The 13,463-nt window shown below is 59.5% G+C and overlaps 5 protein-coding genes across 5 annotated transcripts; 2 read left to right on the forward strand and 3 right to left on the reverse strand.

The window, feature by feature from the left end:
• The first annotated feature begins 29 nt into the window (after positions 1–29).
• Positions 30–1,200, forward strand: C7974DRAFT_219315 (uncharacterized protein). The gene is made up of 2 exons (XM_046137135.1): positions 30–916; positions 971–1,200. The coding sequence occupies exon 1, from the start codon at positions 76–78 to the stop codon at positions 853–855; it is 780 nt and encodes a 259-aa protein (XP_045995654.1). The 5' UTR covers positions 30–75; the 3' UTR covers positions 856–916; positions 971–1,200.
• Positions 1,200–2,882, forward strand: C7974DRAFT_219322 (phosphoribosylglycinamide synthetase). Its single transcript, XM_046137136.1, has one exon. The coding sequence runs from the start codon at positions 1,425–1,427 to the stop codon at positions 2,715–2,717; it is 1,293 nt and encodes a 430-aa protein (XP_045995655.1). The 5' UTR covers positions 1,200–1,424; the 3' UTR covers positions 2,718–2,882.
• A 166-nt stretch (positions 2,883–3,048) lies between these two features.
• Positions 3,049–5,348, reverse strand: C7974DRAFT_313980 (uncharacterized protein; the record flags this gene model as incomplete). Its single annotated transcript, XM_046138436.1, has 2 exons — positions 3,049–4,855; positions 4,903–5,348. The coding sequence occupies 2 exons, from the start codon at positions 5,346–5,348 to the stop codon at positions 3,049–3,051; spliced, it is 2,253 nt and encodes a 750-aa protein (XP_045995656.1).
• A 1,302-nt stretch (positions 5,349–6,650) lies between these two features.
• On the reverse strand, positions 6,651–7,834 carry C7974DRAFT_397999 (Golgin subfamily A member 7/ERF4 family-domain-containing protein). Its single transcript, XM_046142259.1, has 2 exons — positions 7,265–7,834; positions 6,651–7,213 (listed from the first exon to the last, which is right to left on the reverse strand). Exons 1-2 carry the CDS (start codon positions 7,826–7,828, stop codon positions 7,025–7,027), a joined length of 753 nt encoding a protein of 250 aa, XP_045995657.1. The 5' UTR covers positions 7,829–7,834; the 3' UTR covers positions 6,651–7,024.
• Positions 7,835–9,595: 1,761 nt separating this feature from the next.
• C7974DRAFT_457328 (uncharacterized protein) lies at positions 9,596–13,149 on the reverse strand (the record flags this gene model as incomplete). The annotated part of the gene is made up of 4 exons (XM_046146052.1): positions 9,596–12,131; positions 12,177–12,613; positions 12,660–12,780; positions 12,831–13,149. The coding sequence occupies 4 exons, from the start codon at positions 13,147–13,149 to the stop codon at positions 9,826–9,828; spliced, it is 3,183 nt and encodes a 1,060-aa protein (XP_045995658.1). The 3' UTR covers positions 9,596–9,825.
• Between the last annotated feature and the right edge of the window lie 314 nt (positions 13,150–13,463).

The following is a 13,463-nucleotide window of genomic DNA, read 5'->3' on the forward strand; positions in this document are numbered from 1 at the left end:
TGCCAGTTCCTGGCCTGACAGCTCCAGAACGCGAACACAACGCCTTCGACATCCGCCGCCGCCACTCCACCCACCATGGCCCCGCACAAGTCCAAGGCGCGCGCGCACCACCCGCAGCCGCCGCCGCAGCCCTCGGACTACGAGACCGACGCGCCGCCGCCGCCCGTCGACGTGCCGCTGCCGCCGCCGCGGTCCAACGAGGAGCTCAACTTCTCCGTGCTGCGCCGCATCTACCCCGAGCTGGTCGCCATCGAGCACGTCACGCCCTATGCCGCCCTCTACACCTTCAGCCTCGAGACCCAGCAGTGGGAGAAGCTTGGCGTCGAGGGCACGCTGTTCCTGTGCCGCCTCACGCCCTCGCCCATAGGCGCCGACCGCTACAGCGTCGCCATCCTCAACCGCCGCGGCCTGGACAACTTCTACCTCGAGCTGGTGAGCGAGGAGGAGATGGAGTTCACCGACCCCTACGTCATCCTGCAGGGCGACCAGGTCTACGGTATCTGGGTGTTTGCCGACCCGCCGCCCGCCTCGACCGCCGACTGCCGCACCGACACAGCCAACAAGATCATGCAGGCCGCAGAGAAGGCGCGCGTGAGTCGCGAGGCCAAGGAGCAGCAGGCCAAGAACGGCGTGCAGCAGGCAGCTGGACATGTTGAAGCAGCCACGTCCACGCCCATGGGGCGCCAGCTCTCCCTCCGCGAACTGTTCGGCCAGCAGCGCCAGCAGGACGCCGGTTTCAGCGTGCACGACCACCACAGCCAGCCGACGCCGCAGCAACACCCCGGCCCGTCGCAGCAGGACGTGCTCGGCCAGCTGTTCTTCAACGCCAAGCAGAACTACAACGGTCTGGGTTGACGACTGGATTGAAGAGCACCATATTCGATGGTCATCCCTACACCAAACAATCAGAGGCACGGTAAGAGACCACCGTCGACGTCTGTGTTTTCCCCGGCCCGTATTGATGAAGAAGAGCATGTCTGTTGGGAAGGTTCATCCTCCGCGAGGGCTGGCTGACCGACTCGCACTTGACGGCAAGGATCGAGTCGTGTGCAAGGTCAACAGCGCGACTTTGTTCTTGAGAGAATGTCAGGCAGACAAGCATGCGTCCGATCAGACAGCCTGCTGGCGGTGCTGCACAGATTGAACTCGTGTTGGGCAGGCGAGGCGCTGAAACTGAACCCAACTGTCTCCGTAGCTTCGATAAAGTCGAATGCATGCCTGCTTAATAGGAGCTTTCTTGTCTCATTATATCACTGCAGACCGTCCGAGTCGTCAATTGGCATTTAACATCCCGTAAGGCGACCCGTCGCGGCTCTCCCGCACATCCCTGCAAGCTCCACTGCCCCTCGCGGGGTACCTTTGCGCGTTCAAAAAATCTTGCCGCCATCGGCGCAGCCTCCCAATCGACACACCATCCACACACAATGGCCACACCACTCCGAGTCCTCCTCGTCGGCAACGGCGGCCGCGAGCACGCCATCGCCTGGAAACTGCTCCAGTCGCCGCGCATTGAGCACATCTTCGTGTGCCCGGGCAACGGCGGCACCGCAACCATCTCGCCCAAAGTCACAAATGTCTCTGCCGTGTCCGACTCGGACTTTGCGGGCCTCGTCGCCTTTGCCAAAGACAACAATGTCAACTTCCTCATCCCCGGCCCCGAGGCGCCCCTCGTCGCCGGCATCGTCGACTTCTTCGCCCAACACGCGCCCCACATCAAGGCCTTTGGGCCCTCCAAAGCCGCCGCCACCATGGAGGGCAGCAAGACCTTCTCCAAGGACTTCATGGCGCGCCACGCCATCCCCACCGCCGCGTACCGCAACTTCTCCGACCACGCGTCCGCAGCCGCATACCTCTCCTCGACCACCCACCCCGTCGTCATCAAAGCCTCGGGCCTCGCCGCAGGCAAAGGCGTCATCATCCCGACTTCCCGCGACGAAGCCCACGCCGCCCTCGCAGACATAATGCAGACCCACGCCTTCGGCGCCGCGGGCGACGAAGTCGTCATCGAAGAACTCCTCACGGGCGACGAGCTCTCGATCCTCTCCTTCAGCGACGGGTACACCGTGAAATCGCTCCCGCCCGCGCAGGACCACAAGCGCATTTCCGACGGCGACCGGGGCCCGAACACCGGCGGCATGGGCACGTACGCGCCGACGCGCATTGCGCCGCCCGAACTCCTCGCTGCGATCGACAGGGATATCCTGCAGCCCACCATCGACGGGCTCAGGGCCGAGGGCATGCTGTTCAAGGGCGTGCTGTTCACGGGTCTCATGCTCGCGCCGTCCGGGACAAAAGTGCTGGAGTACAACGTCCGCTTCGGGGACCCCGAAACACAGAGCCTATTGGCGCTGATGGACGGCGACCTAGCAGCCGTAATGGAAGCGTGCGCCGACGGGCGACTAGCGGACGTCGACGTGCGGGTGAGCGGGCGGTCGGCGGCAACGGTAGTGGTCGCCGCGGGCGGGTATCCGGGCGCGTATGCAAAGGGCACGCCGATGCGGGTTGAGCCTGTCGCGGCCGATACGGTGCTGTTCCATGCGGGGACGGTGGTGGAGGGGGGCGAGCTGCGGACGGCGGGCGGGCGGGTGATTGCGGCGACGGCGACGGCGGAGACGCTGGAGGAGGCGGTGGCGAAGGCGTACAAGGGGGTCGAGAGTATTCATTTCGAGGGGATGCAGTTCCGCAAGGATATTGCGGGGCGGGCGTTGAAGAAGTAGTTCGAGGTAGACTCGGAGCAGCCTGAAGAAGTAGGTTGAAATATGTTTGAAGAAGTAGATCACAGCAAGGTTCCAGCAAACCTCTCGGCGTCCAAAAGTCAATTCACCCACACACATCACCAAAGAAAAACATCAAAGAATACCGCGCCTCCGCGCTTAACTATCAACTTTTCACTATCATGACGTCGTAAACTGCAGACTTGAGCCGTCTATCAAATATCCCTAATCCCGTGCCTGTGCCCGTGCCTGTGCTGACTCCTATGCGCCTACGCTATGCCTGTCCGCGTATACCCCACCACATCCCACCACATCCTCACCGCATCTCATCCCATCACATCGCTTTCTTCCTCCGCTTCGGACTCCGCTTCCGCGTCTCGTCCTCGACCTCCTCGACCGTAGCCGCCGGCGACGTGCCCGAGGAGCTCACGCTCTCGACTCTGCCGTCGTTGTTATCCGCCACATGCAGCGTGCCATCGTCCGGGGTATCGAAGTTGAACACGTCGGCGCCGGTATCAAACCCGCCGCCGTTCATGCCCGGATTTGTGTCTGGCAGGTCGTAGTTGAAGTCTGGCAGTCCACTGTCCACATCATTGGTGTTGCCGTTCGATGCATTGGTCGGGAAGTAGTCGTTGTCGTGGACGAAGCTGTCGAGATCCAGATCGTACTGCCCCGGGTCGCCCATCTGCGTGCCGAAGTAGCTGTTGTTGTTGTCCGTCAGGCCGGGGATCTGGCCGCTCGGGCTGAGGGGTTGCAGCCGCTCCTGCAGACTCTGCACCCGACTATTCTGCTGGTCGCTCATCTTCTGGAGCAGTTCGAGCTGCTGCTGCGTCTCCTGGTACCTGCTCAGGTCGTGCAAGAGGTTGCTGATCTCGGGCGGGTTGGGGTTGGTGAGCGCGTTGTTGGTGTTTGAAGCGGCTGCGTTGTTGTTCGCCATCAAGCTAAGCACATCACTGCGTTGCTGTGCCGTGAGAGGCACGGCGCCGTCAGCGGTCTGGTAGTTCGACACGGCGGCAGGGAAGTCGAACTGCTGTGCTTGGTGACCGGCGTTGTTGTTGGCGTTCTGAATGGCGGAGAGTATCTCCTCGGCTTCAGGAAGCGGGCCGATGGTTTGCGGTGATTGCGACTCGACTTTGAGCGGAGGGGCTGACGAAGAGTTGTCTCGGTCCTGCGTGGTTGGCAGCACAGACGGTGTCCTTGTTTGCGAGGGTGTCCGGAAGACCGATTGCTGACTGCCTTGCCTTGTCATCGGATGGGGCATTGGTTTCGTTGTGGGGCTCAACGTGGTGGCGCGGCCGCCGGGCGGTGCTAGGTGTTCTGTCCCGGATCCAGGAGCGGGCAGGAGCGCAAGGGGCTGCTTCTTACGCTGGAATGATGGCGATCTGTTCATCTCCGGTGCCTGATAATCGCCGACGTCAACAACATTCCCATGTGCTTGTTGCCGTGCTGCAGAGAACATATCAGCCAGATTCAGGCCGCCTGTGTTGCCCTCAAGACCACGCTTGTAGAACGTAGCAAGGAAGGTGAGGATGGCGTTGATGGAATTCTCATGCCGGTCGTGGAGCGCTTGGAAAGACGTGGCGCGCGAATACAGTTCGTCATTCTGTCGCTTGATTTGCCCCAGGACATTCGAAATGAGCTTCTGCTGCTGCTGTAGCTCCCGGACCTCGTGTCGCAGGCTGTTGTACTCTGACCGTGGAATCATGGCCATGTCGTCGCTCCTCCTCACTGGTGTCAGATCTTCCACATAGCCACCGCCACCGCTATCCTGCACGTATTTGCGTTCATCGTCGCTGTCACCCTTGGTCTCGTCGTCTCGTTTCCGCTTAGGGCCGGCCGTTGGGTTCTTGGGCTTCTGAATCAGCCACAGCAGCTCTGGTCGTCCGCGCTTGAAGTACTTGTTATAGTATTCGCTTGGCGCCTTTGCCTTGGTCTCGCTCGCTTTCATGGAATTATCCGAGAGTCCGACTTTTTTGTGAAAGCCGTACATGTTCAGCTGTCGCACGAAAGAAGCGTAGTTGTTGTGTTTGAAGAGCTCCGGGATGAGAGTGCGCGCAAACTCGTCCTCGTCCAGCACGATGAACGAGTTGCCGTCGTCCGACCACCGGATGAGGTTTTCGTTCTTGTTGTTGTCAAGGAAGCTGTGAGTGTTAGCACGTCTACAGCAAATCTGCATTTCTGCACTCACCTGCTCAGCTTCTGCACGAAAGGAGGAATCTGTTTCCTCTTCGCCTGCGCATCCTTCTTTGCAATCGCAGCCTTCTGCTCCAGCTCTTCGTCATCGTCGACCATGTTCTCCCACTGCTGTGTAGGGCTGGGGTAGCCGTCCCATTGCCCCCGCCTCGACGCAGGCGCAAGTTGCTGGTTCGGATTCCGCCGGACCAGCTGCCCTGAGTTCATATCCTGCGCATCGTTCATCCCGTCCAACGAAATCACCCTGTTGTGCCCGCTGCCCAGCGCATTCGTGCCGTAGTTGTCGAACAGTGCCGGGTCGGTGAAGGCGCCCATGTCGGCGCTCATCGTGGGGTCGTTCCAGTTCATGTACTGATCGGTCGGTATGTTGGCATCGTGGGGGAATGTCGGCATGGAGACTTGCGGTTCTGCGCCCGGAGCGCGGCGCTTGCGTGTCGACATGTGCACTATTTACTCGCGGACGATGTCACGGCGTTGATGGGGAGGTTGTGGCGTGAGTCAGATCCCGCGACCGTCCTTTCTCAACAGGTCAGCCTGGCTCGCTCCTGCCTCGACTGCCAAATCCCTCTAAAAGCGTAAGGCGCGGCTGACGCACTGAGCTGTTGTGTACGCGTTTCCAAGTGTCGCGGTGTCGTCGCGACTATGTATGCGATCCTCCGGCTTGTTGTCTCCTTGTTGCCGTGACAAAAGCGCGCTGATAATTGCGACCAAACAGCCAACACGCTCGTCAAAGAACACAGACAAGACCACAGGCGAGCGCAATTGCACAGCGGTCTCAGAAGGATTGCTCCGTCAAGCCACGGTATCCCCGGAAGCGTGGATGGGCCGTGGGAAGAGTGCGCAATATCGGGCAAGGTAATTGGCGGCTTCTCAGGCGTGATCCAGGGTCGTGCGGAGTTAGCGAGCCATGCCGGGAGTGCGATAGAAGGCTACGTGTCGCGTCTACAGGCGGGCGTCCAGGATCCGTGCGAAAGGGCAGAAGGGCGTTACGGACGAATTCACTGATGTTGCGCAAGATGCTAATGACGCGGGTTGGGGTGCGGGCGCCGATTTCACCTAGCGCGGCGCTGGCTGCATGACTCGTGGCGAAGCGCACTGTCAACCCAGACAATGAGCGAAACTCCAGGCTCCACTGTGACGGCATCGATCACCACATAAAAGCCGATCTTGAGCCAGCACCAACGTCTGTCGGCGGGTCTGCAGCATGGAAGAAGGGCATCGCATTTCGGAGATTCCCATGAATCGTCCACAGCATCACGCGAGAAAAACAGAGAGGATCAGGATACCACAAAGGATGTGGCCAATCGGCACTTCATCCGAGCAGACTCCATCGCGATACAAGTCTCTGGAGGGTATCGAACGAAGAATTTGACTTGGAGGTGGATTGGTTCGGGCCGTCAAATATTCACATCACCTACGTATGTAGTATGAAGAGTCGCGAGGATCGAAATTAGGCACGGCACGGAACTGTGAAATGCGCCTCACAGCTCGTGATTCACATGATTAGATAGTCATGATCAGATAGTGTTGTCATGCTGATCTCCAAGCAGTTGGAGCTGCTTTTGTATACATATTTCTGTAAGCGGTTGTACAAATCATAACTTCAACAGTGGAACAGCTTTGTACAAGTGTCATAATTGATCAGCATAAATGCCACGAGTAGCAAAAAACCCGTCATTAGACAGATGTGCCTAACGCCATGTCACCAACATGAATTCACATCACGAGCACTGTGGACACATATGAACTACCTCCATGTATTAAACCACCACATCTACACTATGCAACGCAAAGCACCACGCTCAACACGAGGGGTGTCTGGGTATCGACTCGCAAGCAACGCAACCCTCCAACCGTCAAACCACTCCATCGACCAAACCATCCAAACAACCCAAAAGACAATTAAAGGCAGAGAAACCATATACAGGAAGAACATAAGCCGCGAGGCAAACAACTAATCTAATCGTGACATAACCTAACCACGATGCAGAGACGCAGAGACGCAGAGATGCAGTAAGGTATAAAAGAAACAGGAGGTGCAAAGTACTCCACAGCACGCCCCCTTCTCACACCGAGTACTTGAGTACTCTTGTTGAGTACCACAACCCCAGAGAATGCTAATGTACGTGCATCCCGATAGCCGGCGGCATAGAGTTAACCTGCAACGTCGGGGTGGGGATATTATACGGTTCATACTCGTCGTTCTTCGCGCGCAGGGCGTGGCCAAACTCGTCTTCGCCCGTGTCTGGACGGGAGGCTGTGCCTGTGTCGGGGCCGAGGTGGGGGTCTGGGATCTGGATATCGAGCTGGCGGGGGGTTAGCATGTCATGTGACATCATGGGGGCGACGGTGCGTACGGTGAGGTAGCCGGTGCGGCGCAGGGGGATGATGGAGACGGCTTCCTTGGCGCCGACTTCGCGGTTCCAGCGGTCGATCCAGGCCTCGAGGTCGTTGAGCTGGCGCTTGACGCCGCACATGCCGGCGTCTTCCCACAGCCAGAAGGTGGCGACGCCCATGGCAGCGTCGAGCCAGGCGCGGAATGTGAAGGGGTCGAAGGCGGCGACGAGCGAGTCGTTGATCTTCTTGAGCAGGTCGCGGAAATCGTCTTCGCGTATCAGCGGGTCCAGGATCTCCGGGTACAGGTTGGCAAAGGTCGGGGCCAGGTCGCCCTTGACCATCCAGTCGCGCTTGATGCGGACGATGCGCGTCGTCTCGAACAGCTCGCTGGTGAGCGGGACGTGCGGGTTGGGGTGCGGGAAGCAGGGGTGCAGCGGGCCCCAGGGGAACTCGGAGGCGTCGTCGCCGTCGCCGTTGCTGCGCTGGCTGCGGCTGCGGCTCAGACTCGTGCGCGCGCTGCCCGGCAGAGTGCTTCGCCCGCCCTGGGTCGGCGGCGGCTTGGCGGCCTCGACGTCGGCGGCCATGGAGGGCCCGGGGGTTGGCGAGCGCGATGCGTGGTCGTGCAGGCTGGTGCGGCCGCGGGTGTGGTCGCGGGGCAGACCGATGCTGGTGCGGCCACTGGCGAGCAGGTCGTCGCCGGCAGTGGAGCGCTCGACAAGCAGCGAGCTCGAGGCCGGGCTCTGGCGGCTCTGGTGGCGCTGCGGCAGGGTCAGGAGCGGGTACTCGTCGCGCTCAGATCGCGGGCGCTCGACGGGGACGTTGGGCTCGCGCGGGGCCGAGGCGGGCGGGTGCTGCTCGTGCTGCGATGACGAATGCTGCGGCGGCGGCGGCGGCGGCGGGCGCGCAGTGGGAGGGGCGCGCGGCGAGCTGTTCTGCGGGTTCCAGAGGCGCGAGGCGGGCGGGCGAGGAGGCCCGGGGCTCACGGGGTACAGGCCGCGCAGGCTGAGGCCGAACAGGCGGTTCGTCAGCGACCAGCGGGCGGGAGGCGCAGGCGGGGTCGCGGTCGCAGCAGGCGGCGCCGTTGCAGGGGCGGAGTTGAGTGAAGGAATGGTGACGGCGGTGTGCGGCACGCTGCATGGGCGGTCCGGGCGGGCAGGCACAGCCGACGACTCGGAGGACGGCAGCGCTGCGTCGAGGCCCGCCGCGCAAAGTGGGCGACAGCGGTCTGGCGGCGACGCTGCTGGCCGCAGTGGGCGATCGGTCTCACGCGCGCGCGGATGGTCTCACGGTCAGGCACGGCTGCGGCGCCATAGACTAGGTGGCAGGCGGGTGAGGTTCTGAGGTTCGTCGGAGAAGACTGAGCAGCCACGCCGCGGGGGCCGCAGCTCTTGTAAGTCCTGACGCCGCTGTCGATGGTGCGTCGGGCGCAGGAAGCCCTGTCCTCGCTCCGGCCTCTGTGCCCGTGGCCGGTTCCAGTGCTGCCGAGCGACCAGGGCCCGCGGTGCAGGTGCACATCGATGCAGCAGCGCAGCCATCCGCCTCCGCCGCTGCTGGCCCATTGGCCGTTGTGCACGCCCGCGCTGCCCGTCAACCGTCGCCTGCTGTGCGACCCTCTGCCAGTGCAGCTGTCGCCCGCCAGTGCTGCGCATCCTGAACCGCGGTCGCTGCCCTAGGCAGTCCGCCGTACCTGGCAGCCACGGCCCTGGGCTTCAGCCACACGTGACGTTGCGCCGCTGCCTCACCCCAGCTGCGCCCAGCACCCCCAGGCCACTTCGGCGAGCACTTTTGGCCAGCACGAGGAAGAAGCATGCGGCCCCTGGACCCGACGCAGAAAAGCACATACGCATGAACCAAGGCTTATTGCTGATCTCCAGATGTCTCATGTCTCGCGCCTCACACTTTGGTTCCCACTCGCCCTCGCCCAGCACCGCCCGTCGCAAGAGCAGCGCCGTGTGCTCATCTGCCCATCTCACCACTAGCGACGCCTCACACTTGCCCATCTCCCACAATCCGCTGTGCCGGGCCCATCGATCCAGCCATCGCCGCCCCTTCGAGAAGTGTTCGTCCGTGTGAGCGGGCCTCTAGCCAACTCTAACCCCTTTTCCCAATCTGCTCCGCCTGTCACCGTCATCACATCGTCTTCCCCACGCACAGGTACTCCAGCCGCACCCTCCTTCCGTCGAATCAATACGGCACAGGTCGTAGGGCTCGACCCTCTGAGTCGTAAACCCCGTAAGAGGCAACGTCGCTGCCCACCTGAGGCACAGTGGGCGCAGCATCACCTCGGCTGAACTACACTCAACGTTGATCACGAGCTTCGCCTACGGGCACTAGATACTTAGGTATTATCGTAGCACATGGCTAGCCTATCGATATCTCCATCGCTAATCGAGCTATGCACAACCCAAGCTTTCTCCTGTTACCTCATCATAACCTCGTCCCTGTAGCTTACATCCACCTCGTTGCCCGTACATGTCCATTGCACCTGTGTTTTTGCCCGACCGTTCATAACCATATACGAGAATAAAACCATACCTATACGAGAACATAACCATGTGGGGAATCCATTCCATTCCATAACTTACGCCGCCCTCTTGTTTGCATTGGCCTGCATCTTGCGCATCGCCTCACGGTGCGCATCGAGCATCTGCCCACTGCGCATCATGTTGTCCATCAACGATGCACGTTGCTGCTGTGCAGCCTCACGTTGCTGCCTGTCTAGCTCCTTCTGTCGTCGGTCGTTGAGAAGAGCCGCACGCTGCTGCTCGGCGATGTACGCTGCTGTCTCCGGCGGTGTGACGTCTCGCATGTTCTCTCTCCAGTCCGCGTACAGGTCTTCCCTCTTGCGCGTTGACTGTGAGCTGGGCGTGCGCTGCGGCTGATGCGAGTCGAACCCTGGAGCCATGCTCTGGCCAGCCCATCCCTTTTTCTGCCATTTCTGCGCCGCGGACGGAGGAGCTCTCCGTGGAGAGACGAGCGGCGGCTGCTCCTGCAGCACAGGTGACGACGGCCCTAGTTTGAGAATCTGACGCCTCTGAGCCAGCGTCATGTCATCTTGCTCATTCTGCTCCAGCAACGTTAATCCAGGAGACGGCAGGGGAGAGAACGAGTGCGACGACACACGATTCCGCATCAGGTTCTCGCGCTGACCCAGAAGCGTGTTGGTGGGAAGTGGTGACAGAGCATCAAGTTGAGTTCCAGAGTTTGACCGCGATAGTACCCGTGATGACAAGACGGACTGAGACCGAGACATCGACTGCTGCTCAGCCAGAGATTGCTGTGAGATCGAAGTCGATCGGGCCAAGTACGGCTTGTTCCTGCTTGCAGTTGACATCCTCTTCGAGTTGCGTTGACTCTCAATTAAGGGAGCGGCAATCTCGTCGCTGACGGGCGCTGCGGCTTCTTCCGTGCCGTCTTCGAGGGCTGCTCCAGGCGATGACGGCACAGCGAGGTCGTCGAGCTCGGGCAGGTCTGCCGTCTGGAGGTGTTTGGCCCACTCGTTGGTGCGGTAAGACAAGGCGACCTTGGAAAATCTGGGCAAGCTGCTCTCCTTGAGACTTCCTCCGTGTGATGCGTCGATCTCGGTCCGCGAACTCTGCGACAGCGCCTTCTCACTGCTGAATTTTGACTGCTCACCCTCGCTGTTTCCTTTTGCGCTGGACACGAGCGTGTCAGCTCTGAATCGCGAATCGCGACGAGTGGGACGCATGGCACTCGCTTCAGCTGGCTTGGGATCAGTGCTGCTAGTCAGAGACTGGCGTATGGCTGGTCGTGTTGGTGCTGCTACTGCTCCCGGTGCTGCTGCCTCCGTAGCCGTCAAGTCTGTCTCCATGGCTTCCTCATCGGGCTGATTTTGCATCTCACTCTTAGACTGGACGTCCTCTGCTTGCACAGAAGCTGCGGGTGATTCAGCACGGGTAGTGTTGTGTTCTGTGCCGATTGGGGAATGCGGTGGGGAGAGCTGGCGTAGAGAGGCGTCGTAGTTGTCGTCATCCAGGGTAGCAGCGATCGACGATGCACGATCGTCTTCGTCGTGTGGTACATTCATCAGGTCTTCCTGAGATTCCGATACGTATCGTGAGTTTCTCTGGTTCGCGGGCTGACGAAGGTTTGACATGTCTGAAATACGCTTCGACATAGACCTACGTCCGCTCAGGGACACAGTCTCTGTCTCGGCCACAGCCGACACGGAAGCACGATCATCTTCCTCACTCTTCACCTCCTCTTCATCCGGGACCTTGAAGGGTAGTGGAATGACTGCTGGAGGAGGTGGTACTGAAGACGGGCGAAGGCTGCGTCCCTTTGTGACCTGGTCGGCAAGGACTTGGGGTGTGGCTGGCAGATCCTTCTGGTCACCATCAGACCCCGCCAACGACGCAACCTTTTTGTACGTGATTGGATTGCCCTGTGCATCAATCTGCTGGATATCGTCGTTGAGGACAGCCACAGTCACTGTTGTGCCGGCCGGAGTAGCGGATGTAGGCGAGCGCATGACGCTGCTCTTCGCCATATCCACAAGTTCCAAGTTGTCCGTAGCGAGTTCCCTCTCGCGGATACTGGCCGAGTATTTCGGGCTCAGGATGGAAGATGCAACGCTAGATTCCTGAACACTCTTGTCGCCATAAGCCGCCTCCCATTGTGCGCGCTCTTTGTGGAAGCTGTCTTCGATTCGGCGACCGAGTGCCTCCTCTTCCATGTCCTGGTCTTGCTGTTTCTCGACCTGCTGGGCGACGGTCTTCTCGCGATGCTCCTTGACCAAGTTCCAGACACGCAGTTGCGAGACAACTCCGAGTACTGCTATGATTACGATGCCAGCCAGCTCAGCCTTGATGTTCTTGGTGACAGGGTAAGTGTCGGTGTTGAGGGGGAAAACATCGTCGTTCAAGGCTATGTATGTTAGCTTTGTCCTGGAACTTGAGAAACACAACGTACCCCACAGATATAGCCAGAACTCCTTCATGCCTGCGCGGCTGAGGCAGTCGATACCCAGAATGGTAGCGGTCGCTCCAGAAAAGGCAATGGATGCAATCAGGCCGTATTTGCGAGTGTGGTGGCTGAAAGAGAGGCAGTAAGCCCCAGCACTCATGCACCCAATGAAGATCGCGCGGCCAGTCACTGAAGTGATGAGACCACCCGACTTGAGGCAGAGGAACCACATGCTCAGACAATAGCCGCCAAGCAAGCATCCGAAACCCTCCGTGATATCTGGGAATACCAACGATACACCGCCGAAGATGATGCCAGTAAAGAAAGCAGCGACAAAGAATCCGCCTTGCACGCCATTGGAGACGGGAGGGTTCATGAGGTAGACGATCAGAACGGTAACAGCTAGTGCGGATAGGTACGCAGCCGAGCCAAAGACATAGACCCTATTCGACATTAGAAAGGCCAGTGCAGTGCCATGAACGTACTCACCACTTGTTCTTAAAGCCGATGATAGTGAACGCCAAACCCGACAGCATCAGAATGACACCGGTGATACCCATGGCTGGAGTTAAGATAGGCAACAAGGGCAATGGGTTCTCGGTATCAGCGTCTACATCTCGTCAGTCAATGGATGTTTATGGCTGCATTCATATAACTGACCTGCTGAGCTCGTCGGCTCGGGGGCTGCCATGGAGGTGGCCGGTACTTGCATGGATGTGCTTACTTCTACCGAGCTTGTTGGGACAGCTGAAGAAGAGGAGACACGTCTTGATTCAGCGGTTGAAGAGGGTGTATCAGCATCAGCGTCAGATGACGTTCTTGTAGCTGATGGGCGTGGAGACGAAGTGACAGTAGGCGTCTGCGAACGATCTGAAGGATTGTCATCCTGGCGGCGTACTGCAGGCTGAGGTGCAGCTACTGTGAAGTGGAGGCAGAAGATCAAGGTAATGCACACGAGGAGGAAACGGTAGGACCGCATGGCGACGTGTGGAATATGCGTGGTTTAGTGTGGGGTAGTAACGTTCATCGAATTAGTATTAAGAAGTGAGCTTGAAGGAAGGCGTGATCTGAACTGGAAGGCGCGATATTGGAACGTAATATTGTGGTGACGTGCGTAACAAGAATACGAAGACGAGGTGAAGAGCAGTTTGAAAGAGCGTGGGTGAAAGAGTGTAAGCAAAGACTAGTATTATTGAGCCTGCGGGGTAAAGAATGAATGAGGGTGAGTCGGCGCAAACACGCAACCAGTCAAGTTGACGTGGTGTTGAGGTGCAGGAGGAGTGCAGCAAGAGC

Source organism: Boeremia exigua, assembly GCF_020726555.1.
Source record: "Boeremia exigua strain MPI-SDFR-AT-0100 chromosome Unknown C7974scaffold_8, whole genome shotgun sequence".
Taxonomy (NCBI): Eukaryota; Fungi; Ascomycota; class Dothideomycetes; order Pleosporales; family Didymellaceae; genus Boeremia; species Boeremia exigua.

What these genes read in the sequence shown, in the direction of transcription:
- C7974DRAFT_219315 (XM_046137135.1), top strand. Translation starts at nt 76, where the DNA reads ATGGCCCCGCACAAGTCCAAGGCGCGCGCGCACCACCCGCAGCCGCCG.
- C7974DRAFT_219322 (XM_046137136.1), top strand. Translation starts at nt 1,425, where the DNA reads ATGGCCACACCACTCCGAGTCCTCCTCGTCGGCAACGGCGGCCGCGAG.
- C7974DRAFT_397999 (XM_046142259.1), bottom strand. Translation starts at nt 7,828, where the DNA reads ATGGCCGCCGACGTCGAGGCCGCCAAGCCGCCGCCGACCCAGGGCGGG. An exon ending in GCCGCACCGGCTACCTCACC is followed by an intron (nt 7,214 to 7,264) that starts GTACGCACCGTC and finishes ACCCCCCGCCAG; the next exon opens with CTCGATATCCAGATCCCAGA.